General features: G+C 38.9%; 3 protein-coding genes across 11 annotated transcripts in view; all 3 read left to right on the top strand.

The window, feature by feature from the left end:
• LOC109195592 (uncharacterized) overlaps window positions 1-11,629 on the top strand; it is a 48,429-nt gene extending 36,800 nt beyond the window's left edge. For 2 of the 3 annotated variants that reach the window (XM_025900359.1, XM_025900358.1), the window contains exons 5-6: window positions 9,246-9,334; window positions 11,458-11,532. In XM_025900359.1, the coding sequence (XP_025756144.1) occupies window positions 9,246-9,334; window positions 11,458-11,517 (149 nt within the window). In that variant the 3' untranslated portion in view covers window positions 11,518-11,532. Of the gene's footprint in view, window positions 1-5,855; window positions 7,226-8,407; window positions 8,768-9,245; window positions 9,335-11,457 lie in introns of those variants that run through there. The other variant, XM_025900362.1, reaches the window with a different exon arrangement.
• On the top strand, window positions 1,353-5,634 carry LOC109195593 (CD276 antigen). Of its 7 annotated transcripts, none has more exons than XM_025900366.1 (4): window positions 1,353-1,618; window positions 4,689-4,744; window positions 4,852-5,235; window positions 5,340-5,634. In XM_025900366.1, exons 2-4 carry the CDS (start codon window positions 4,696-4,698, stop codon window positions 5,456-5,458), a joined length of 552 nt encoding a protein of 183 aa, XP_025756151.1. In that variant the 5' UTR covers window positions 1,353-1,618; window positions 4,689-4,695; the 3' UTR covers window positions 5,459-5,634. The 7 variants fall into 7 exon arrangements, with proteins under 7 accessions (XP_025756151.1, XP_025756149.1, XP_025756152.1 ...); XM_025900364.1 differs by having other exon boundaries at window positions 1,354-1,618; window positions 5,337-5,634; XM_025900367.1 differs by having other exon boundaries at window positions 1,358-1,618; window positions 4,852-5,211.
• Window positions 11,630-11,686: 57 nt separating the features above from the next.
• LOC109195587 (polymeric immunoglobulin receptor) lies at window positions 11,687-19,897 on the top strand. Its single transcript, XM_019347839.2, has 6 exons — window positions 11,687-11,713; window positions 15,084-15,190; window positions 15,320-15,655; window positions 16,799-17,116; window positions 18,058-18,323; window positions 18,731-19,897. The coding sequence occupies exons 2-6, from the start codon at window positions 15,151-15,153 to the stop codon at window positions 18,812-18,814; spliced, it is 1,044 nt and encodes a 347-aa protein (XP_019203384.1). The 5' UTR covers window positions 11,687-11,713; window positions 15,084-15,150; the 3' UTR covers window positions 18,815-19,897.
• The last annotated feature ends 7,068 nt before the right edge of the window (window positions 19,898-26,965 follow it).

The following is a 26,965-nucleotide window of genomic DNA, read 5'->3' as shown; positions in this document are numbered from 1 at the left end:
TCAAAAACATGACTCTCACAGTGCTTGCTGGTTTAGTCAGTATAGTGTAGACACGTTTGATCAGGTGGAGAATGATGTCTTTGACTCCAAGTCGGCTTGATCGTGTCTCTTGTCTTAGATGCGTTTAACTGAAGAGAGACTCATCACAGCATCTAACAGCATCATCAAGGCCATGGCTGCTCTCATCATCTTGGAGCTGACTAACAATAACAGAGTCAACAGCACATTTTACATCGCTCCTGTTTTTAACCTTGTTGTGTGTCATCACTGAAATAAAACTGGAGGTAAAATATTAAAGTTTATCACAAACAACAGCTGGAAATGTTTTAATGTAATGTTACAGCTTTGAATGCTGATCAGAGAAAACTGTTTGCTCTGATTTTATAGACTGAAGTGTTTTATTCATTTTAAATTTTTTTGTGGTTTTTTTGTTTTTGTAGTTGTGGTTGCTTTGTTTTCCTTTTGTTTTGCTTCGTTTGTTTCTCTCTTTTTATTTCTATGTGGTTCTATTTTATTAACATATTCAAAATAAACATTTACTTCAAGTTCAAAGTTCAAATGATGATTAAACTCTAGTCCTCCCTTTGACACATGTTGTGGAGTCATAGTATCAATACTGTTTATTGATGATCCTGTTCTTGAAGCAGAATAAAGTCCAACAGGTAACCAGACAGCAGCTCATCTTTGTGTCCTTCACACTCAACACAAAGCAGGTTCCTGCTTTTAAAATCTACATTTCTAAATCTAAAGCATGTTTTTAAATTTACAGTAAACTTACAGTTAAAAACGTTTCTGTCAGGAGGCAAAGCATGACCTAATGTGTATGAAACCACAGATACATCAGAGCCTATAACACATTATTATCATCATCATCATAACATCAACCTGAGGACTTCATAATACGCTGCTGTTCAACAGAGAGCGATAATCACAATAAATGCTCTCATTTTGTTTCATCTCCATAAAATAATCACAGTTTATATTCATCATGTTATTACTGACAGTTTGATAAAGTTTCCCTTCTAAATAATGTAAACATGAAGAACAATTTCCTCCATTAAGTTTATGATTATTATTCTCTGTCATCATGTTATTGAACTGAACTCCAACAGTATCATTTACATTGTTGATCAAACACTGATCTGATGAGCTGGAAGTTGTTCAGTAATCAGACTGAATATAAATCCTGTTTTCTATTCAGAGAGTACGTGGATGAAAGGTATTCGTGTACTTCATGTACTTTAAGTCTTTCAAGCTGCAGAAGTGTTTTTCTGACACACGGTGGCGCCATGTTATATGTTTTGATGAAGAAACGGGAAACGTCTCATGTTTCCTCCACAGTCAGTGCAGAAAAACTGGAGTGGGTGAGTTTATTGTGCTGTTTGAGCCAAATGGATTATCAGAGTGTGAAAGAAACAGCAGCACAGAAAAGAAAAAATAGATTTAGAAAAAGACATGAAAATAAGTTCAGTCTGAAAAACACTAAAGTAGAAATACACAGCAGTTAGCAGGCTCAGTGAGCAGCTGGACTCTCATTTTTCACACGGACATTTTCAGAGTGCTGAGTGGAAAAGTCACAGGTGCACAGCATCTCGCTACCTGCTGCAAGTGGGAACAGGTAAGCTTTTTACGCGGACTATTTTTTCTGAGAAATGGCTCCGCCTCGTGTGCGTTGTGCCAAACAGTGATCGTCTGCAGCTCCTGTGACACCGATCATATGATTTTTGTTAGTTGGTAGACGTGAGCGAGTGCAGTCTTGGTGTCTCATTATCCACCAGCGGTGCTGTCAGTGACTTTGCTGATTGTACAACCTGAAAGATGAATCTGAGATGGATGAGAAGGTTGTGTTTTGTAAAGTATTGAAATGTTGTCACCACATGAATGTAGAAAATATGCACTCATAATGCAGTATGTGAATGTTTGATAGAGCAAATGATTGAGTAATGAGTGTGTTTGCTGGTGACCCATCCAGTCAGTGTGTGATGACCTGTGTTTAATGGGCTTCAGGTGTTACAGTTGTGTTTATGTTACTTTAGCAAAGACAGAGTTACGAAGGAGGGATTTGTATGTGTTCTTGTACAATGATAGATAACCAACAAGAGGTGGGATCAAACACCTTCTTACTGTGAGGTGACAGTGTTTGCCACTGAACCACTGAGTCCATAAATTCACGGTCACACATGACAAACTAGCCTCCAGCTTCATTGTGATGCATGCACATGAAGTGCTCATAAATTTGGTTTGTCTCATTCAACGTTAGCTTATAACACAGTCCCCACATATCAAATCGACTGTGTGCTTTTTTGGTTAAGAAGACACTTTAGCTAAAAGCAGAAGCAGTCAGATAAGATGTGAAAACAAAAACACTTTTTGACTTGTCAGACTTCTTAGTGGGGTCTTTGTGAGAGCTAGGAAATGGGAACAAAGAACAGTGTCATTTAAATTTATCTTTGAATGAAAAATGATGCATTTGAATGACACAGGAAAGAGTTTGTAACTATAAGTTTTTTTTATTATGTACAAACAATCTAATTAAACATGATAATGAAAACCAGCCTGTGGCATGTCAGTATTTATCTCCATGTTTTTAAAAAACCATTCAGTATCCAGTCTAATCTTACCTTTGGTAAATTTGATGAACTGGTCCTTTACATACACCAGAGTCAGATGTAGCCCTTTATATTTGACATTTGACCTGTAGTTAGGTTTTTTATGTCTCAGTGTTTAAAGAGGTCACTGTCTTTCTGGTAAACATGCACACAAATTAATGCAGTGCAGTTACTGAAATGAGGAAATGGAAATAGTGATGACAAAAATATATTTTTAATTTGAGGTCATAGTTAGGGTACATCAGCGGCAGTGAATCATACTCAGTTACTGCTGCAAATAGAGACATGTGCACATATATACATTTAAGCTGAACCAAACAACTGTACCCGGACGGAGTCATCGTGCACTTCAGCGATAAATCAAGTGGTTAAAGGTAAGAAACAATGTCCAGCTGAATGCAGAGGAGACAACATTAGCATGTTAAACTTTACATGCTAATGGGTGTAATTTATTTGTATGCTGTCTGTTTTTAAATATTGATTTTTTAAGATTTTAGTCCTTATTTCATTGGACAGTGCACACCTAAGACAGTAAATCAGGGACAGAGTGAGGAGGAATGACATGTACGAACAGGCCTGGGATGGACCCAGACTCAGGCCTCTGCAGCACAGTTTGACCTGTGGTTCACCAGCTCAACCAGCAGCTCCCTATTAACTTTGAGTGCATTTAAAAGCAATGGGTTGATCCATACATGCACTTGACTACTTATCCAGTTCAGTGTTGTGTGTGGGTGTTTGGAGTCTTTTTTAGCTGTCATGGGGTGAGAGGCAGGGAGCATCCTAGACTGGCTGACAGTTCATCCCAGCAGAGCAACAGGTCTGCAAATAGATTAACAGTTAATAATATGAGCATTAGACTGCACTCTCACACAGAGACACAAACCTCAATGCTGATGAGAGCAGTAATAAGATCTGTGTTTAGTATTCACACTTTGACACCAAACAACATCGACGCTGACAACAGCATAAAAACAGCAAATCATCAGAAACAGACGTTACAAAGCTGACTGCTCATCACTTTGCTGCATGCTAAAGATCTCGGTGGGGTGGACATAAAGTCAGCTTTAACATCACTCTGGGTTCTTATTGACCTTAGTTTTTGTACTAGCATTAATATTTGGCCGGACCACCTGCAGATAACTGAAGAAGCTTTGTAGAGCAGTAACGACATAACTACATGACTGAATTTAATAAAGAAACATTTCTGTGTTAGAGTAAAATAACATGTGATTATAAGTGTTCATGAATGACAACCTGTAGCACAGTTTGACTTTATTTTAACTGTGTGAGAACTCAGTTTCTGCTTTTCTCATAGACACTCTGTGTGGGTCAAATGTAAGCTGTGCTGAAGGCCATTAATGTGATAATGTTCTATTATTATTATTAGCATCCCAGTCAGGTGTGAGGTCATGTTTGTGGTAAAACAGTGGTACTGACACAGTTTATTTATAGGTCAGTAGGTTGCATTTGGTTTTAGTAGAGCTCAAACAGCAAACACTGACACCAACCATTAAACTGCAATTAAAGTTTTCTTTTCTCCTAACAGGAAGCTGTCTCATTTGATGTCTGTTTGATTTAAGTATTTAAATAAACATTATTTTATGATTTTTGGCTATTTTGTTTGTATAAATCACAGAAAAGTTAAAAGAAAACTGGAAGTATAAACAGAAACATTTTGCTCAAATAGTGAAATAAATGCTAATATATCAGTGATACTCATGAAGCCTTTATTATATTTATTCTGAGTGAGTTGGAAGCTTTGGGCGAACTTCTGAGAAAATGACTGTAATAATTTATTTCAGTTGTAGCATGGCGCCACCTTGTGACAGAAAACAAATTTTACAGCTCTTAAAACTTTAACATGAAATCAAAGTGCAGGTTTTTCTCCTGGTTGCTTCCATTGCAGTGTTTGTAGTTCATGTAGTTTTGGTCAGTCAGTGTAATAATCAGGATCATGAACAGGCTCACATGTTGTGATGAGTGAATGAAGTCAGACTGTAGATTTTCCTTCTTCTAGCTGTACTGACTGACCTTTGACCTCATGTGTTGATGACTCTTCACCTCTGTCTCCTCTCACAGGGAGAAGATGATCTGCAGGATCCTGCTGCTCATCATCCTCACCTCATGTGTCTCTGGTTAGTTTACAGCTTCACTTTATGAACTCCAAATAAAGCTCAACAACAGATTTGTTCCAGTTCTCAGTGTGTCTGCTCCTCTCTTTCCCTCTCTGTCTCCTCAACAGGCTCATTTGTAGTCAATGTGACACAGACCTCCTATCAGGCAGAGGAGAACCACAACATCACACTGGAGTGGACGTTCACCACCAAACCTGACAGATCAACCAAAACTCTCAACATCCTCTGTGAACTCTTCATCAGTGATAACGTCTCAGTCCTGTATCATGTTCATGAAGGTGTTGAGGTGTCAGAGTCTCAGGATGCAAAGTTTTCAGGACAAGTCCAGAGTGACAAAGACGCCCTCAGAGAAGGACGAATCAGACTTCAACTGTCCAGACTCAGGACTGATGACTCGGGTCTGTACCTGTGTGAGGTCAACACTGATTATGGCTTCAGTGTTGGAAGATGTCGACTCAACGTCACTGGTGAGATGAGTGAAACTTTAAAACGTGAGGATCGGTCATATTTTAGTTGAACTTTAGGATAATAAACTTTGGTGAATAGATTTTATGAACTTTCAGGATAAAATAATATTTTCTGTCCTTTCCAGCAGCTGCTGCTGAGACCAAACATCAAACTCCAACTATGAACCCACAGACAGAGAGTCGAGGAAGGATCTGTTGTGTGTTTTTGGGTGGCATGTATGCCTATGTACTTATATATCTGCACTGAAGATATATACTGTAACCTTCATGTAGACTCTTAAGCACAAGTCGTTTTGCCTTCACCAGGGTTTATTAAGGTGGTACAGTAACAGGGCAGTTAATGTAAGGGGAGAGTTCTCCTGAATAACTCACTTTCCAACTCCGATAACTAACTCCCCCCCAATACACACTCAATGTCTTTCAGCTCAACTTACTTCATCTAAACATGTTCCAATTGCGTTTTCTGTTCCAAATGCACAAGTTTATTGAATATGAATAAGTTGGGTTGATTTAACTCATTTGTTTAAGTTTCTGCCAAAGCAAAACATTTGTGTGCAACCAATGTCCACTATTGAATCAAGTAAATCCAACATGGCCTTTTTTTCAGTGCATGGCAAAACAAACAATTTCTCATTTTTATCTCAACTTTCAAAATATTTTATGATTTTATAATACTTGTGCAGAGTAAATGTTTTTCTAGTATTATAAAATGTCACACTTACTCAGAATAATGCATGAGTTAGTGTAGACGTTTGACTGGGACACTTTAATTTGATTTATGTTCTTTTCTCTGATGGATCCTGCTCTGAAATTAACTGGCTGCTTTATATATACATTATGTGAGTGTATTCATTTCATATATTTGACCCAGACTGTGTGAAAATGAAGTCTATCAATGCGTTTATTTAGGAGCTTTTTAGCAGTAGAGCTAAAAGTTCAAAGGGATTTTAATGTACTGTCCCTCAGTCTGCTGAGTCTGTAGCAGACAATTTTGTTCTTTTTCGGTGACTATCTGCTCTTTTCGCATCCGACACAAGACTCTGCAGTAAGTAAATATCCACAGAGGCCCACATACTGATACAGTTTTATAAAAGTATATTCTATAACATTCCTCTGACATTTGTATGCTTTAAATAGGTGAACGGTACTTTAGATTTATAATCACCTAAAATATAAATCTACACTCCTCTTCAGATCAGAAATACATTAGACAAGTTTTTTTTTAGAGTTATTTGGATCAGTGGTTTCTGATCAATGTTCATGATAATTTGTATATCAAGGAACTGACATCACAGCCAATTGTTCACTCAGTGGTGCTACTTTCAGTCATTATACAAATGTACTGTTTATAAGGTTGGGAAACCTGCAGTCAGCTGAGACTGAAGAAGTCACTTGGATGAGTGATGAAAAGATTTCCTGCTCAAAACGTTACGTCCAGATGAACAGAATCAAGTTTTTGGGATTCAGAGTCATTTCTATTCAGCATGTTCAGCTGCATAAAAACACAATTACACAGCGATAATATCCGTGCAGTCATAAAATCCATATTAGAGATCAAAGAGTCTTTGAAGTGAATCTATCGTGAGTGCAAAAACTTTGATATGACAAAATTGAAATCCTTTACATCCTGAACATTATTTTTAAATCCTTGGATTTATTGTTTGAGAACTCTGAAAATAGTATGAAGAAAAAAAGTTTCATTCAAAATGAAACTGAAACTTTCAAAAAGTTGATTTTTGCACTTTCCATTTTCTTATGTGTTTCTTCCACTGACAAAAACATGTTTATGTGACAGAATAACAACAAAGTGATCAGATAAGAAATGAAGTGTTTATCTACTGTCTACTTCAGCTGTGATAGGAATTAACTGAATCAAATTATAGATGTTATAAATAATGCTGTGATTAAAAGTTCTTGTTCGTGGTTTTACTGTTTAGGGTACAATGAAGAATGTGGAGCTGCAGAGCTCTCCTCCTCTCAGTATTAACTGTGAATCTCTTCTGTGCTGCAGTGGGTGAGTAGCTGCTGTGTTCAGCTGCTGAAGCATTAGTTTGTAAACTTCCTGTTTCTAATGTTAAAAAGAAGGATTTAAAGCAGTAATAAGCCACGTACCTGCCGGCTTATTACTGTCCAGAGGCCTGCTTCAGTCAACTTGGTGCTGATATTGATTCTTAGTTTGATTTATGTGAATCAGATACTTTTACACTTTTTCAATAATCTGACTCTGATTTCTGTTTGAAATCAGATGATTTAAAATATTTGGTACGTTGAAAATCAGATAAATTGTGCTCACAATTACAAAAATATATTCTTCTTTTCCTGATGGTGACCTCGAGTCCACACTGGGCCTCACATTCACCCCGTAATGAAAACTAACCAAAGCAGACTGTTACACACTTGTGGACATGGAAACTAATATCTAGAGCACTGCTGTCAGCAGTGGTGGTCCTGGCCTTTTTGGTGTCTTTTTGGTGTCATCTGGAGCGCATAATGGACACACTTTGGACAAACTGCCCGAAATGCGTTGACAGAGACATTTAAGGGATTTTGAGTCATTCTGTACTCCAAATGGATTAATTGCGTAAAAATTTTTAATTGCGTTAATCGTGATGATAGAGTTAACGTTGAAAGCCCTAGTTTGTTGGTTTGTTTTTATTTTGTTTTATTTTGCGAGCTGGTTATTAGGTGCCGCTCCAGCCAGAGAATCCCCCACCGCCCCGCCCATCTCCTCGTTGTGTTTGGCAAGCAGCAGGTGCACCTCGCAAACAGAAGGTGCCTTTACTGCCCGCAAATGGGCAATAGAAAACCGATCGGTGCCATACAATCCCCAAAATGCACTGGCATGATGTCGGGGCAGCATGGGTGCGAGCAACTTTTTTTTTTTGCTGATGCCATGATGCCGCCCCCACCAAGATGCCACCCTGGGCAACCGCCCATGTCATCCATATCAAGAACCTCTACTGGCTGTCAGTTCATTGCTCCATCTCAAACAATACGTTTTATCTCCATCCCATAAGTTTCTTTTGATTAGCTTCTCCTCATAAAAGATAGTTTGGAAAGAGAAGCCTGACTCCTGAGATTGTCAGTATGGTTACAGAATTTGAAGGCTTCATCTGCTCATTGTTTTGTTATTTATGAGCTGTGTCTGTCTATTGTTATGGTTCCTAATTTATTCTTTGCCTGTTTACTCCTGCAGGTCAAAGTAACTTCACTATGAGTGAAGAACAGGAGATCTACCAAGCTGAAGACAAAAGTAACATCACGATAACATGGCTGCTAAATTTCCACACCAACAGGCCTCCTGACTTCCTGCAAACAGACTTAATGAATGTGAAAAGGAAAACACAGGTTTTCTTCTATGACAGTAAGACTGGCACTGAGGTGTATCCAGATGAGAACTACAGAGGACGACTGCAGTGTGAGCCACAGCTCGCCAGGAAAGGACGACTTGAATGTCTCTTAACTGATCTCAGGCTCAACGACACGGGGACATATCACTGCATCGTTGTCCTTAACGAAGAAGTTCGTTCCAAAACATGTGACCTCAATGTTACAGGTAAGATGACATCACTGGCTGTTTGGTTGGCTTCCATAACAATAACTGAGTAGTATCAAATATTTAGATTTGCATAATTAAAGGACTGTACTGAGTCAGTGTGTTTCTATATATTAATGTACATTTTTACAGCTACATCACGGTCAGACACCAGAAAAAAAAAAGAGAGCATCAGTACTATCAATATTAACACAACCGTGCACTCCTTTACCATTAGGTACCCTCTCTGTGTCTCACACACATCGATTTTTCTTCTCTGGTTATGCCATCCAGTGAAGTTCATGTCATGACTTTTGCTGCCAGATAGTCTTTTCTGACTATTTAAGAGCTGTAACTAATGAAGTGTGTGTAAAACTAAAATTCACGCTTGATCTTAGTCTTAATCTCTTAAGTCTTAAGCAACTAACTTTGTTAATTAGTCACTAAGTTTTCTTGAGACAATGATCCCTTCACTCATGCTCGTTCAATTTCTTTGCAGCAGCGTTTGAAAAACCTGTGGAAGTGACATCAAAACCAGCGAACTCTAAGAGGATCGGCCTCCACGCAGCTCTGGCTTTGTTTGCAGTGGTGATTATAGCGCTATCACTGCGTTACCTGACTGTAACACTTTTTAAATAATATTATTTGCATTAATGTGAAATAGCAGCCCATTACAGATCACTCCTCAGGTCACCTCTGACTGTAATGAGGCTGCTGCCAATGTTTAAAATGTTTTTCAAATTCCTCAGAGCTGTGCCACAGAGCAGTGCACATTTACATCAGCCCCCGCTCTTCTAAAATACTATGAAAAAGTCTTGAGCCCCTGATCTCTTTACATTTCGAATCCCAGGAGTCAGATGTTCTTCTAAGTCTTGAAAGTCCAGTTCTTATACCTGACCATTTTCACAGACATCTTTACAGACAAAAGGTTAAACTCCAAGTAATGCATCAAAAACAGAAGTTTGCTTTTCTGGCAAATCTTGTAATTGTTACTACCTCCTGTTTAAAAACAAAACAAAACATTAATTTACGTAAAAAAATGAAGAACAACATCAGTATAAATTTTCATTTGGTATCTAGAAAATGAACAACAACAGAATGATAAGCTAACGCCAGCTATAAAGCTTTAAACATTTTTCATCCAGCACTTTATTAAACTTTGATACTTTTATAGGATTTTAGATTTTGTCAAGCAAACTAACATAAAGAAAGTCTGGCTTTGTTGAACCTGCTCCACAGTATATCCTTCAGGACTTAATGTCAGTTTTAGATCTCTTTGTTGTTTCACTGTAAAGCCTTGAAAACTTAAGGTCCAGAGTTTATGGAGGTTTGCTCAAACGCACCTCAGTCTCAGCTGTTTGGGTTTCTCTTTTCGAGTGACCTAAGTCTCATTGACAAAAATAGCTGATCTGTCACTAACTTTGTTTAGACATGGAGATGGTGTGTGGCTGCACTGCAAAGTGGACAGACTCTGAGAGCAGTATTAGTATAGTGTTAATATTTTAAGTCTTTTTTTAGTTTAGTTGTGTAAATAAATAAAATAAGACAATTAGAACAAAGAAGAAAAAACTGCAACAAAAATTTGCAACAAAACTGTTCCATATAATATATAGTGAGAATTGATTACTATTAAATTTGGTAACAAAGAAAGGATTTAATGATGAAGAGAAAAAATAAAAGCACAAGACTAAAGTGGCTCTGTTTGTGTTATATACTTGAAACACAATTGCATGAACAGCTTTACGCTAAGAGGCCGAGAGCACCCCACCCCCCCGAGGGGGCCCAGTGGGGCCACAGGCGCCAGGCCCCAACAAGCAGCCACCGGGAGTGAGCCGGTGCATACCTGAGCGCCCCGGACACCAAGAACCACCAATGCACCGATGTCGGAGGGCGTCAGCCACCAGCAGGGAGAGCGGTGAGGGGAGATAGGCCTCCATACTTTGGAGGGCCTGAGATGTCCCTAGAGAGATGGTGTCTAATAACAAATAGACACTGTACACACAATCACACTCCCCCTAACATAGTCTATACCCCAGGTCCAGGTACCCTTGCCCCTAGAGGGGGAAACTGCACCTAGACCCAGGGGGTGTTACCCTTTTCCCTGGGGTGGAGACAAGCAGACTGCCCCGCAGTAGCACGGAGGCCCCACATTCCAGACCCTAGTCGGACGGCCGACTCATCCTCCCACCTCCCTGCCCCGATGGGCAACAGAGAACGGGGGTGAGTGAAGACCCCAAACCTCCCTCTGCCCGCTCATGTAGTGTTGATGCATGTGTGTTCTAAGGTGTATTTAAAACCCAGGAGGGCATGGAGCTACCTGCCGCACAGCCCCTCCCGAGAACCCTGAATGTCTACATGTATTTAAAATTGAGAGGTGGGCACCGGCGCCAGAGGTGAGGTTGTATACGCAGACGGTCCACTGGATGCTGTGTAGTGTGCCCACTCCCAAGGTCCTATACGTATGTGTTATGAGAGTGTGAGTAATGTGGGTGTCTAAGTTGTGGAATAAAATTGAGGCACAGGCAGCCAGAAGGGGACAGAGGGGGACCGGGGCCCACAGCATCAGCATCGCCCAGCCCCACAGAATCTGGGGCAGCCCACCACAGAGAAACTGCACCCCATCATCCACTCACCTCCCAGACTACACAATACAATAGACACCTAGGTTAAGTTCATTATCCACCTCTCCTATATCTCTCCCCCACCTGCAGAGTGAACTCCTGGAGACCAGAGAACTTCTGCAAGGACATAACAGTCTCCCCACCAGTTGAAGAGCCCCCCAGGTGGCTCGATGCACCAGAGGCCCCCCGCGCCAGGGCTGAGCCCCCATGCACCCACCCGCCCACAACCTTGGCAACACACCAACCAGGACCCAAGTCCCCAAGGCCCAGCCAGGGCCCCAGCCCAGAGACGGAGCATCCCCAGAACCCCCGCCCCGGACCCACCCAGGGGCAGCCAGGCTACCAGGTCAGTAACCGACGTCCGTCAGTACAGACCCTCCCCCAGCCCCGCTGCACACAGCCATGAGGAAACCATCATCTAAGAGCCACCAGAGCCTGTAACAGATCATGACCACAACCCCAGGTTGAGCCCTCCAAGGAAGACGCTCCTAGGGAATCCCCCGACACCCCAAGCCTGTCCCTACCTCCACACCAATCACAACAGCAGGGGTGGGACCAAACTAAAGCCCCCCAACCCCACTAGGTGGGTGGCACTAGATGAACCCCACTAGGTGATGAAGCTCATCAAAGGAGCCCAGAGTGATTGATCTGATGTTGTGGCAGAAGCTGTATCAAGACTAATGTGATCTATTAGATAATTTCTATATTGGTTAGAATTAAGATTATTTTTATTTTTCCAGTTCATGAGGACTGTTTTCTTGGAAATGAATAGGGCAGTGAAAACCATATGGGCTATATTCTTTCTTTCTTTCTCTCTCTCACTGAGACACACTAAGTGCATGTACATGTTGGACAGCTCATCAGGAGGGCCAGTCAATCAGAGAAACTGCAAAATCAGGAAAGAATGAAAAGAGCTGCAGGTAAATGCTAACAACTAAACACCGCTCAGAGTCAGGGCCAGCCCTTAGTGGCCTTAAACAAGATGTTATATACAGCCCCAAAGCACTTCCAGCACAAACACCAAATCACACACACTGCTTATAACTAGGTGAGGATGAACACACACAAACTGGAGTCAGTGCAGACCTCTGCAGATACATTCCTCTCAAGGGAGGATGTAGAAGCCTGTGGTCCTCAGGGAAAGAAGGTCCGGAAGATGTTTCCTTGGCAACAGACATGTCAGCTGAGGCAGACGTTCCTGTTTTTATTTTTCATCCTTGAGCACCATAACTAAATTTTACTATAGGAGCCATTTATGTAATGTTAGGATAATCAAAATTCTGTATTTAGATGTAGCTTTTCATATCTTGCCCAGCGATCTACTAACTAGGTAGACACTGGGGCTAACCAGAAGTTAGCCTCCCAACCTGCAGAAGTACTTCAAAATTGCAGATTCTCAGGATTCAAAATCTTCTTATTTAAACTACAAAGACATTTACCCAATGCTGACAGGCTTATTCTATGTTGTGTGAACTCATTTGACAAGGGCTTAAATGTAATGGATTCATATGTAAAAGTACAACAGCTGCATTGTGTGCAGCAAGCAAAACAGAAACTCATGTGGCCCCCTCTAGTGGTTGTTGGAGACAAACACAACTGGCTGCAGAGCACGAGGAGAGTACAGCATGCAGAGAAACAATCTGATCCCTTATTATTATTATTTTTATTATTACTATTATTATAGAAGCCTCCGTGGACATGGATGAGTTGAATCTTATTTAACAATGTAGACAAAGTCAGTGAAACAGACCAATCAGCAGATAGTGACTGATAACTGACTGATGGCTGTTTGTGGGTCTCATTTTTTGAGTGAAGCTAAAACATTGATTTGATTGTGGAATCAATTTCTGAATGAAATAGCGCCACCCTGTGACTGAAAACATTTATGCAACACCAAAAACTACAAGCTGTACTCAAGGTTTTGATGTCTAGATGCTAACTTACAAAACAATTCAGTAAACCTGAAAACATCAACAGAACCACAGCTCATTCAGCACAACTTTGATGTGTTTATGTTCAGTTATTATTTATTTATTTATTGACATTTTAAGGCTATATAGAGTCTCAAAAGTGCAAGTATAGGTTTTGATCTACAAGTGTAAATTAAAATTTGTGATCTGTTCAGGGTCATAGTTTCCTATTCCATGTCAAAATCAGTTTACTGGATATTCAATAAAATGTGTTTTTTATGAAGTAACTGGCCAATATTATGAATGATTACTTATGTCTCTAAAATGTAACACTATAATTACAGTGCCTTGGTTGAGTGGGCCTAATATCAGTATGTAAAAATGGATTACAGTAAATTAAATGATAATGACATGTGCCATTTTTCTTTTGCAATTTATTTAGATAGCACTTTCAAAACAACTCCCAGCTGAAAACAAAGTGCTGTACACTTGACATGCCAAAAAAAATACATAGACTAAAGATACAAATAAAAAAATAAAATATAGAATGATGATTAGAATTAAATTTAAAATAATAAAATCAGCACATTAGATTAAGCTAAAACAATAAAATCAGGGTCAGACTGTGTCATATGCCAAGGAGTAAAAATGGGTTTTAAGACGTGTTTTAGTGAAGGGGCCTCTCTAATGTGCTGGGGCAGATTGTTCCATCCCCATGTGCTATGACATAACATATAATTCATATACAATTTCTTTAAGTATTCTTTTGATGTCACGGAGACTAAACTTGTCATATACAGCAGTCTAATAGTTGAGTGGATATTTTGTGCATAAAAGTGCAGTATCTTTGCGGTAGTATAAAATGTTCTTTAAATAAACTGATTTCCTCAAAATGCCCTGCTTATCTCAGATCACTTGCAGAGAACCACTGTCCAAGCATACAGTAAAGCTGAAACCACACTTAATAAAGCTACTTGATTTCAATGTTTCTAAGATTTTAAATGTCACTCCTGTCGATACAAATGGCTGCTTGGTAACTTTCAGCTGCCATGATATGAGTTCAGCATGTGTCCCATCATTCGGAGAGAGACCTGCTGTTTCTTCACTCTCTGGCTTTTTCAGAAATTAAGGGTCATGGGGGGAAGTTGTACTTTGGGTCATTCTGACTGTGAGACAAAGAATAGCTGTGCCAAAGTCAACTCTGCAGCACCTCCTCAACTCCATATTCAACAGGAAACATTCAAAATTCAGAAACTCCTTCAGTTTTAGTTACAAAGTAAACAAGTTTATCAAATTGAACAAGGATTAGGATGTTTTTTTATCGCCCCTGCATATTCCTAATCGAAGTGTAACATAGCACTGATATTGGTAACCTCGGATTGATTAGGACTCAGTAAGAATAATTTCAGAGTTACAAATAAACAAAAAAACAAAACAAAATGAAACGAGGAGTTTTATAAGGTACAGTAAAACTCAGGAAACCTCTCAAATAAAATTAATTTACCAGAAGCATGAAAGATTTTGTCTGCTTTATGTTCCCCTTTGATCATAAAGCTGCATCAGCAGTATTTCAAAGTCACAAAGTCAAATTTAATCTGAAACTTTGTTCATTCACAATCACAACATCAAAGATGTTTCATGATGAAATACTGCATACAGGTAGATTAATGATGTTGATGTTTGTACACATATACATTGTATCATCACATCGCTATCCTCATTAGCATGTTTTGGGTGTAACTGAACAAATATAAGGAAGTGAAAAAAGGGAACAACTAACTAAGCAGTTTTCTTATAATCTGACAGACGGAGTGAAGTGTCAGACGCTGTTCTTCTGAAGTTTAACAACTTTTCTCTCAGGATCAAAACCAAAATGAAAATCCTCCATTTTCTCTTCTTTGTTTTCTTGTCAGGTGAGGACTGAATACCTCATTGTCTCTTTCATGCTGTTCTTTATTTATTTTAATTTTTTAAGGGAACTTTATAAAATGCACATATTCACATTTGATATTCATCTTACTATTATTGTTATTATCTGACAGATGCAGCTGTGCTTGTCAAGGCAAAGCTCAATATTTGGTCTGCAGCTGAAGGAGGAAATGCTTCACTTTACTGCCACTTAACTTTACCTGGAAGCACAAAGTTCTTCTGTAAGGAAAAATGTGAGCGAGCAGAAGATATCCTCATTAAAACAGATGGAAGCACAGCTCAGAGTGGGAGATACAGCATTAATTATAAAGATGGATCTTCAGGTAAAGGAATTGTGTCTGTGACCTTCACACACATGATCAAGTCTGACTCAGGACTGTACAGGTGTGGTTTGGGAAAATCTTCTGCTCCGGATTCATACTATGACTTTGAGGTCAGAGTTTCAAATGGTGAGTTTGTACTAAAGTGTGTGTGTGTTTCTGTCCATGTGTTTTAGCCTAAGTACTTGCACCTACTAGCATCACATTATCAGATGTGTCTTGGTTTTAACAGCAAAACCCTTCCAAGTTAACATCTCTGATCCAGAATAACAGAAGCAAGAAGTTTGCTCTGTTTGCCAAAATTGAATAGTGGCTAAACATTTGATATTATGGGAAAATTCAAATATAGCAGATGAAAGGTCACCCATCTGTACTTCAAAATCTTCATTTTGTGAATGTAACATTTTGAATGGCTTCATTAAATATGTAGCTGCCCACTTGGAATTACCACACGTGATGCAGAGAGCTTCGACTGATGCAACTTTATTCTCTCCTCTTTTACCACCGACAATATGGCACCGTGAAAACTATAACGATGCTCAAACAAATACCATTATAACATTCAAGTAGAAAGTGCAGAAATGTTCACATTTTACGATATAGAAAATTATTTTGATAACTCAAATCATGACATTAACATAAATCAATCGCTTTTAAACAATTTATGTTACAGCATTTAATAAAATGAATTAACAACAACCTTTCTGTCTCTTAGATACATAAACAATCATTCGCAATCATTAAACCAACCTCTTTCTGCTTCCAAGGGTGCTAATCACGCTGAACCAGCTAGCCAACCTCCTCCATGCAAATCTCTTTGCCAGTCTTTCCACACCACAAACAAATGACATGCATACACAATAAAAAATGAATTCAACCACACTGAGTAAACTTTCAAAGTTATAGCATGTGACAGGTAAATAGAAAACATAGTTTTGCATGAGTATTTTTTAAAAATAAACGTTTTTACTCACTCTGAAGCAACGTGTTTGTGTCGTTTCACTGAGAACAGAACAGGAAGTCTGACACAATAAAAGAGGAAGTGCTAAGGTACTCTTCAAAATAAAAGCGCAAAGTAAAGTGGCTTTGCCGGCATTTACAAAATATGCTAATGTTATTGTACAGTAGTCACTGTTCCTGCCCGTGGTCAGGTGAGTGTTTCTGAGATTTTCTGAAAATCAGAATATCATTAATGATGCTTACATGTTACAGGAAATGTGACACAACGGCTTACAGGAAGCACAGACTAATTAATGTTCTTCTATTTCACAGATCTGGATAAAAACTCTGGTTTTACTCGCACAGAAACTGAGGGAGAAGCAGTCACATTGGGATGTTCCAATACTGTGTATGGACAGAGGAAGTTCTTTTGTAAGAATCAGTGTAAGAATGAAGGGGAGATCCTCATTGACACAAGCAATAACAAAGCTGTGAGTGGCAGATACAGCATTGAATACACAGCAGGATCTACATTTGGACTGTATGTGACCATCACACAGCTGACCAAGTCAGACACAGGAGCCTACAGGTGTGGTTATGGAAACCCTCTGTCTCCAGATTCATACTACAGTGGCAGTCTTGTTGTCATTGGTAAGTAGGATGTAAGAAATATGTGATTTAAAAAATCAATAGCATGCTTTGTCAGTAGGATAAAATAAGATAAAAACTGAAGACTCCTGTTACTCACTGTCACGGTCGGGGCTATTGTCTCCTTTCACCTTATCTTTTGTTATTATCTTTTCTTTTGTTATTTTGAATAACACCTTAATTTATTAGTTCTAATGAGTTGCCTGTATCCTGCAGTAAAACCTGAGCAGAAGATTTGTGACTTATTGTATGAATGAACAGTTGGCAAAAGTGCATAACAATCCTTATGTTAAATCTTTTGTTGGAGGGAGTTGTTCTTTTAAATTTTCTGTTTCTTCAAAAATGTCTGTTCACATACATATAAAATCATAGCTGAGGCCAAATGTATTCGAGTGTTACAGTCAAGTTGCAGTTAAAGTTGTGTTGGTGATGACATTGTGTTCAACTGACAGACAAAACCTGTGTCTCAAATGTGGCTTGAGAAAATTATGAATCAAACTGAATTTCAAAAAAATCACACCGTTATTAATTCTAGCCTAAAAGCATGATGGTGTTATATTCTGAACAGAATTTTATTTGTGATAACTCAAGCTACGGTTAATTGCTAATTTAACAGTTAATGTATAAGACACTGCAGAATGTAATATTTTTTAAGGAAAACAATATAATCATGTGCAGAACAACCATCTGTGATACCAACATCCAAACTCACTTTTTCGGTGTGCACTAAAGTTTTCCACTTTAAGGTTTTGAAGAGTCTGAGTTCATCAGGTGATGTGGATTGATACTGAGATCACCTGATTTGATAAAACTGAGTCTGAACATGGCTTGCTGGTCTACTTTGAAGATTTCATTATAATGTTAATGCTGCATTTTGTGTTGGATAAATGTTTGTATTTTCAAGTGTCACTACTGATTTTTTAAAATTTGCTTATTGTTCACAGGTTCAAATCCACCTACTTCGACATCACAAGCAACAACTAAAACAACACAAACACCACCAACAACAACAGCACAGAGTCAGAGTTTCACTCCAAGGATTTCTACGTCTTCATCAGATTGTCCTGACTCCTCCTTGGGTCTGGCTGTGTGTGTGTCTCTGATTGGTGTTTTACTGATGGCTGTTTTCATCCTGCTCCTCTACATTTATAAGACAAGGAGGAACACTGCACCGAACACCAGAGAAAATGCAGGCAACAAAAACATGGAGGTGAGTTTCTGTCACTTGTTTACTTTCTGTCTATACAGGTTTATGTGACCACTGAAACCTGACGATTCATGCAGTCAGTGTGATGTTCACAATGAAGTGTAGTGAAAAAGAAACATTTTCCACTGAATGACAGACAAAGTGACAGAAACATGTTCTATTCTTCTTTTAGTACTTCTTATTGTTATTATGTTGGTTTTTCTGCATGTGCATGTTTTACTTCCCAGACAAACATCAAGTCACCAACATTTTAAAGGTGTCATATCTAAATATGTGAAAGCACATTTAGTCCTGTCAGTATTTTGCGCTGAAGCAAAACTGCTGTACTTCTCATTTTTTACAGCATGAAACTGATAATGCATAATGTGTTTGAAACCTCAGCTTTTATGTTGCTTATGTTTTATTTTCAGTTATCTGGCACATATGAGAACTGGGGTCCACCCTCCAAACATAAAGGCAGTAAGGACCAGGATCACGTCTACTCTGCATTGTAAAAGGCACAAGTCTGAAAATGCTAAAATGCTAATGTTCTGATGCTTTTTTTTTCTCTTTGGGCAAGTTTAAGATCTTATATAAATTGCTTCACACACATATAAACATATATATGAATTGAGCTTATTTTTTACAGTTACTTTCTTTCTAGGTATTCTTGACTTCTTTCTTTATCCATAAGTTTGACTGAATGAAACATTCATGTACCACATTTAATAATAATGCAAAGTCTGCAAGTGTACTAAGATTTGTTATTGCTGGAGATCAGGAAGAGTTTCTTATGTTTCCCATTTTTATTGACATATTTAGCATTTCACATATATTTAGCATGGTAGCAAAAAAGCTTCAGTATGCAACCTTAGCTTTGTAACACTGAGAACATGCTTATTACGCTGCATTATAAACAATTGAAAGAGATCAGTGGAAACATGTTTTATTGGCAGAAACAGAAAACCAGAAGCTTTTTTCTAACATGCAATAAATTGTTCAAAAGTTTGCACAAAAGAACACAAGAGGAATATCGTCTGGACATCACAGATTTGGTACAGCAGCGCTCTGTGGAACTGTAGATAGTATTATATTGCTAACAGGCCCCTGTGTAACTGCAGGAGCAAATAATTCTAACAAAAACAGCATTACAGGAAAAGGTGCAGAAGTAGCATTACATGAGAGAGTGCAAAAGTGGAACACTAACCCGCCATCTAACACATCTTGATAAGTATAGATCAAAAAGGAGAACTAGGAAGAGAGCTTGACGCGCTTAGACACCCCACAAACTCACACTCATAGAAAATGAGGCAATGGCAGAGAAACAGAGACAGAGTGGATGTGCAGAACCATAAAAGGAGAGATGAATTGATGTGTAAGACCATAAAAGGAAAAGATAAGAATTTCAAAGGACAAGGGAGATGTTTTGTTTGAAACTGAATGAATGGTGCATGAACGCAGAGTACTGAATGAGGAACTACAAAGAAGTATAAATGTAACAAACTGAGGGAGCGCCCCTCGGATCAGCAGGAGGCTTTTGCGCTGTGCACATCCCCCGTGTACATGGAAGATTAAAGAAGCTGCTGAACTGAAAAGTCTGTCTTGAGTCTTGTGTTTTGTTTTTTTTACCAGGTCAGAATCCAAGTATCGGGGTGACAGCTGGTCGCCAACAGGTCCCCAAGTCGTTTGGTACCGGGCTGCGAGAGTTGAGGCTCGGGTGTGGAATTTATGGTTTTCAGGGTTTTTATCGTTAACTCGGTTTCTCTGGGTCTTTTCCCATGTTGTAGTTGTGTCTTATTTTGAAAGAAATATTTACACATTACCAGTGGCGGTCCTAGCCTGTTTGGCACCCTGGGCGAACACTCCTCCCCCCCCCCCCCCCCCCCCCCACACACACACACACACACGAAACGTATTAAGGATTGTACATTAACATAAAACTGTTGTCGGAACCATACTGAATTTCACCAGAGAAAAATGCGCACACACACACGGATATGAAGAGAGAGTATGCATAGTATGCAAACGGCCACCAAACAGCCATCATAATGTGTCATACAATGAGAACAGAACAAATCAACAATTGACACTGACTAATCAATATTAAAATCTGTAACATAGTGTATTGTTTGGAGTTTAGTCTGTTACTGTTACTGTTTTTAACATGTCTTCTTGGAGCAAGTGTAACCCACATAATTGTGTGGATGCTGGCGGCAGCTGTTCTAAGACTGGGAGGCCCGGGTTCAAATCCCACTTATGGCAACATTTCTTTCATTTAACAGTTAAACTTTTTTTTAACTCTTTTCAACACAAATTTCAGCTTTTTCAGCTGTTTTTAGCAAAAACCTCTTTTCAGCAGAAATTCTGCTGATTGAACTCTTTTCAGCAGAATTTTCACCTCTTTTCAGCCCAAATTCTGCTTATTCACCTCTTCTGCAAAATTTTCAGCCTTTTCACCTCTTATTAGCACAAATCTCAGCTGTTTTCAGGAAAAACTCTTTTCAGCAGAAATTCTGCTGATTCACCTTTTTTTTCTGCAAAATTTTCAGCCTTTTCTCCTCTTATCAGCACAATTCTCAGCACCTTCTGCTAATTTCAGCAGAATTGTCCGTCTCTCCACCTCTTCTTTGTGAGAATGAGTTTGACTCATTGAGAGTGACTTTGGCTTAGTGAGATGAGTAGCTGACTTGAAACTAGGAGGGCCAGGTTCGAATCCTGCTCATGGCAACATTTTTTTTCACCACTTTTCAGCAACAATTTCCCTGTTTTTACCCCTTTCAGTAGAATTTTTGGCTTTTCACCACTTTTCAGCAAAAAAATTCTGCTTCTTCACTTCTTTTCAGCAGAATTTTCAGTTTCTTTAATGCCATACAATTTTTTGCAGCTTTTCATCTTTTTCAGTCATTTTCAGCAGACAGCTTCAGCGTTCCGGCGTCCACACAGCATTTTCGCAGGAAATGCAAACTTTTTCTAGTTTCCTTAGGGATTAATAAAGTATTCTGATTCTGACTGTTTCAGGATGACCTGCCATTATCCAATGACACATCTGTTTACCTGTATCTTTTGCTCGTTTCTCCTCCTCTTCTTTGCTCTTTTTTTCTAAACTGAGCACCTGATGGCTTTGAACCTTTACTTGCCCATCTTCCATTGGTTTTAATTTTGCACTCCAGTATGAACACCCATCCCTCAACTCGAGGATCACCACAACATAACCTAATAGACCTACACCTTAGTTCACAGATTCACTTTGTCTAGGGCAGGGGTTGGCAACCTGCGGCTCTGGAGCCGCATGCGGCTCTTTAGTCCTTATACTGCGGCTCCGCGTGGTTTGGGCAAATAAATTAGAAGTATTTAGCTGAAGTGTATTTTATTTATGTTAGTTCTTTTTAACTCGTAGTTCTAAATTGGAAGATTATTGTGATATTGAAATATAAAAATAAAATTATATTCTATTATTTTTTCATCGCTCAAAATAAGAGTCACACTCGCGGAAGCCGGTATACCCACCTAAACGCCATGCATTTATCGAGACTTTCAACCCCAGGTAGGCCAATTATGGATCTTCGGATCCACATTATGTCAGCAGCTGTTCTCCACCGTGAACTATGTTAAAGACAAACACCGCTCACGCCTGACAGATGACAGCTTACAGTCCTGCGTAAACTGACTTCGTATAGCCCCGATTTGCGGACTCTGTGCACAGAGGTTCAGGAGCAGAAGTCCCATTGTAAACAAATCACGGCAGACCCGACGATGTTTCCATGAGCACGCTTTTGAGCATCTCTTTATTGAGCACTTTTCACACACGGTTGCTGTACGCATACAGCCGGCTGTAGCTTTTCAGCTCACAGCCCGACATACACCACCAACAACACAACAGCACAGATAGCGCAGACGTAAAGGCAGCGAGGCGTGATTGCGGGTGTCGCAGGTGCGTCCGCCTCCCCTGCAGCGGCGCTGCAAACCACGCCCCCGCCGCACGCATTAACCAGGTAAATTACATATTTGGGCAGAATTTTGCAAATATCTATTTTTCATTTTTCAGCAGCATAGAGCTTTTTTCCAATTATTTTTTAAGAGTCAGGTCAAGGCTCCAACAGCCCAAAGGCGATATAAGGGAGGCGGCTGACAACAGTTTTTGTTTGCTACATGGATCATTTTAGTTCAGGTTGGTGTCTTTCCTTTTGTTATATTTCTTTAAGAGTTCAAAATGTGTTGATTACATAAATATAATTTAATTTTCTCTGTAGCACTTCATGGATTTCATAAGCAGCACACCTTAGTTGTTCACACAAAGCATAAAGATAAAAAACAATATCTACAATGTTATCTTCATTTTAGATGTCAAAAAGTATTTGCGGCTCCCAGTGTTTTCTTTTGCGTGGAAACCGGGTCCAAATGGCTCTTTGGGTGTAAAAGGTTGCAGACCCCCGGTCTAGGGTTTATTTCTGGGTGTTACATCCTGTGAGGCTGTGGGAGTGTGTCGGCGTGGTGTTGTCTTCTCCCTCTCCTCCTCCTTCTTTCTTGCCCCTCCCCTTGTCTCTCTCTGCCCCTGCCTTTTCCTTTAGAACACACCTGCTGCTCATCTGCCCTCGTTGACCACCAATTACCCTCAGAGGTGATATAAGCTGGAGGAGAGCAGTGTGGATGTGGGAGAGGCTTCTGGTGGATTTTCCTGTGTTGGTCAGTGTGTGTTTCCGGTGTGGTGTGGTGTGGTGTGGTGTGGTGTGGTGTGGTGTGGTGTGGTGTGGTGTGGTGTGGTGTGGTGCGGTGCGTGGCTTGTTGTGAGTAGCTCAACTGGGCAGTGGTTTTGTTTGAGTGACGGCGGCCTCTATTACTTTGTTTGGCCTGCCTAGTTATTGCTAATAGCAGCGTTGCTGTCTTTTTCTGTTGAAGCCTTATAGTTGTTTTCTTTGTTGAAGTGGTCACCATTCTCTTTGGGTTGACCTGTCTGAGTTATCATTAAAGCAGCGGTGCTGTCTCTTTCTGTTGTTACCATTTATATGATTATTGAGTTAATTGATTATAATAAAGACTCATTTTGTGTTAAATACCTCTGCCTGGCGTTTTTTTTCATTTCAACCCGGATCCAACTGTTACTGTCCCCCACCCTCTTCGCCTAGCTTTCATGTGGGGACGTAACACTGGGATTTAACACAACCCAGGATTCAAGTCATGAATACATAATTGTGTGGATGCCTTCGAACTCATCCACACTATTGAGTTCCTGTTTCTCTTTATTCTTTATCTTTATTCTTCTAGTTGCTCCGTTTTTTGGCACTTAACTACTCCCTCAGTTTTCAGCCGATTTTCTCCGTTCAAACTCTAAAAAATTCTGCTCTTTCTGCGAACGACTGCTATGACTTTTGGTGGTCATAACTTCTATACTTTTTGAGATATTGAATATAGAGGTGATCCAGTAATGCTGCACTAATGAATTAGACTAACTATTCACTTTAGCTAAAGTTATTAAGTTAGGTAAAGAGTTGGGATGCTGTGTAAGACATAAATAAAGCTAAAATACAAAGGTTTGGACACCGTTTTGCATGTTTCCCTACTGTAGGGGTCTCTGCAAGCATACAGGGCTCTGAGAGGGTACAAGATGACAACTTTGGATTTCTACAAGAAACAGTCGATCATATTTGTTTGTCAAAGCTAAATCCAGGGCAAACTACGCTAAATTAGCGTTTTTAGCTAGCAGCTACAATAGGCATAAAAGTTACTGTACGGCTATCAATTGTTAACATGACGCTTGTTCTTATACATGTAATACATTTATTACCAACCTGAGAGTTTATCCGCTGGTCATTCGACATGACGAATGACTTCTGAAGTCTTAATTCAGCTCAAGACGCTGTAGAGTCCCGTCAGTAACACTTTCAGTCCGCTAGCAAAACGTAGTTCTATTAATCTGCACTTGAACCGAAACCGGATGTAAGTCCCAAAAAATTGAATTGTAGAACTGAAACTGAATGGTGAGAAGTGAAACTGAAATTATTTGAGAGCTGAATTTTTAAAGGATAAAATGCAGTTTCAAAGCAAATCAATTCATTTTCAAAATATAAAATTCAATTTCAATTTAATGATGATCATTTTCAAACCATAAATTCAATTTCAAATTAGACTAATTCAAATTCATTTTTCAAAAGCTTTTATTCAAGTTACAATTCAGATTCAATCCAAGCAATTCAAATTCAAATTTAACTTATTCAAATTCAGTTTCTGATGGCACAGATTTCTGCCCATACCGGAGAGCATTAAGGGCAGAGAGGAGGATGGTACTCTCAATGCTGTTGGCACATTTTCAGGAGGACGCTGCTAATGAAGTTATACAATTGTTATACAATATAATAATAAATGTGAATTCACGTTTTTTATTATATTTACAAAATGCCAACGTTTTTGTCTTGGTCGTATCATTTTATTTTGTTGTATTTTTCTGTGACACCTTAAAGGCCGCTCCGTATCTGACATTAAACTGATCTGTGGCGCAAACAAGGTTGGGGACCGCTGCCGTACAGCATGAGAGTTAATAAAATTGTGCTCATATAAATATGATGTGTAAATTGATTTATTCTTGTACCTCCACGCCACAGTGGCCCAATTGTTCACCCCAGTGAAGAGGTGATTGTTTTCTCCTCGTTTTAATAAATTGAGCCATTTGGTCTTTGTTCCCCACAACATATCACAAAAAGGTTAATTCGCAAAAATCAAAATTATCAGACAAAATTCTCCAGTATGGGCTGCAATGAATCCTGGGATATGGTAGGACACGAAGGATACACCGGACCCATCCTTCAAATTCGGGGAAATGAACTCATTTGTTGCCACATTTGGAGGACTCTTTGAATTTGGACAGCCTACGTCGCGTCACTGTGACGTCATTGCCTCCAAATACGGCATGTGAAGCATCCTTCCCCTGAATTTGGACACAGCCACTGTGAGAGGAGACAGAGGAGAAGAGTGATCAACACATGAGGTCAAAGGTCAGTCAGTACAGCTAGAAGAAGAAAAATCTGTTAAATTAGATTTAAACGAATTTTTGAAACAGTTTTATAGTTACAGACATTTTCTTATTCTCTAGAGGGAAAAACAAGATTTGTTTCATGTGAATGTTCAGAAAATAATCAAGGACAATATCATCAAATTAAGGTAGCATGATTTTCAATATAGTTTCAAAGATAAAAGAGATGTTATGAAAATTTGACCTTGAAGAAGAGGTCAGAGGTCCAACGTAACATGATATTTAGAATATATATATATACATATTTGCTGTCTATACAAACAATGGAAGTAAGAAACAGTTTTACACACACACACGAAGTTTGAGACCAGCTGTAACGACCTGAAAGCGGTTGAGTGTCGCCACTTTCTGAACTCCCCCCTGAATCCTGCCCTATGATAATATTTTAATTCAAAAAGAAAAAAAGTTCTGATTGAAAAAGTCAGATTTTTCCCCACTTGAACTTTTCAGATGAAGGAATTTTCTCACATTTTCATAATTACAAACAGAGACACTGACACAAAGTTTCTCCTGACGGTAAAACTTAAACTTTTCTTCTTTTTAAACTCAGTCTGAGTAAATGTGCCAGAGACAGTTTAAGTTTGCTTACAAACACAGAGCATCAGGAAGGACAAAAAGAGAGATAAAGATGAAATACTTGTTGGTTCCTTCTCTTTAGGATGATGTTCGGTGGGGCTGCTTTCCTCATAGTGTGGACACAAACTTCAGATAGGAAGCTGACCTGTCAGTGGGTTTAACTCAGTGTGCTGCATCTGTGATGTTTCATGCTTTTCTTGCTCTTTCAAGATGTGTTTAACAATTGAGCTGTTATGTAATCTCACAACTGTACAGTTAATAGTGTAAATGTGGAGTTCACAGTCTGGCTGATGCAGAGACCATTTAACCCAAACTGCTCCAGAAGACTTTCACAGTTCAATAATATCCTGTTACAGTCACAGAAACGCTCCCATTACAGAGACGTTTACAGCCAGAACAACATGGCAGAAGTTGTTTCAGTGCAAACCACAAAACAAAAACTGTGACAGTGTGTTTTACACCTCTGCATTTCAATTTGTGATGACTTTGATAAAGTTATGATTTGTTCCTTTAAAATGATTTACAGATTAAACTTTACTGACTTTTAATGTTTTCATTCTTTAACAAAACTATCTGTTATTGAAAAAAATACTGTTCTACAGGAAGTTTTAAAATCTACTGTGATGCAACCAGTGTTGGTCAAGTTACTTGAAAAAAGTAATCAGTTACTAATTACTGATTACTTCCCCCAAAAAGTAATCCCGTTACTTTACTGATTACTTATTTTCAAAAGTAATTAATTACTTAGTTACTTAGTTACTTTTTAAAAACACGATTTACAACCTGAATAGGTGATAAAGCGATAGATCTTTCAGCCCAATTCTACTTTTTCTGCATAATCCATCATACAAAATGTAATCAAATGGAAAAGTCTCTTTTTAAAACTTGTTTTATTAGTTTTAATCTTTTAACTTTATGCATCAAGCAAAAATTAAATTATATGCAACATTCTCTGACTGGAAGAAATTTGTTTAACATTTAAACCTATTTTCTGCACATTCCAGCACATAAAATAAAATATTTTTTGTGTTTACACTCACTCTTTCAAATAGATGCAAGTAAAACA

Source organism: Oreochromis niloticus, linkage group LG18, assembly GCF_001858045.2.
Source record: "Oreochromis niloticus isolate F11D_XX linkage group LG18, O_niloticus_UMD_NMBU, whole genome shotgun sequence".
Classification (NCBI taxonomy): domain Eukaryota; kingdom Metazoa; phylum Chordata; class Actinopteri; order Cichliformes; family Cichlidae; genus Oreochromis; species Oreochromis niloticus.
Note: the sequence above shows the minus strand (reverse complement) of the source record. Positions and strands in the feature narration are given on the sequence as shown.

Bases quoted from the DNA above. Each gene is read 5' to 3' on its own strand.
- LOC109195593 (XM_025900364.1), top strand. From the start codon at position 4,696: ATGATCTGCAGGATCCTGCTGCTCATCATCCTCACCTCATGTGTCTCT. The intron at 4,745-4,851 runs GTTAGTTTACAG...TCTCCTCAACAG, and splicing joins CCTCACCTCATGTGTCTCTG to GCTCATTTGTAGTCAATGTG. The intron at 5,236-5,336 runs GTGAGGATCGGT...TGTCCTTTCCAG, and splicing joins GATGAGTGAAACTTTAAAAC to CAGCTGCTGCTGAGACCAAA.
- LOC109195587 (XM_019347839.2), top strand. From the start codon at position 15,151: ATGAAAATCCTCCATTTTCTCTTCTTTGTTTTCTTGTCAG. The intron at 15,656-16,798 runs GTGAGTTTGTAC...TCTATTTCACAG, and splicing joins TGAGGTCAGAGTTTCAAATG to ATCTGGATAAAAACTCTGGT. The intron at 18,324-18,730 runs GTGAGTTTCTGT...TTTTATTTTCAG, and splicing joins CAGGCAACAAAAACATGGAG to TTATCTGGCACATATGAGAA.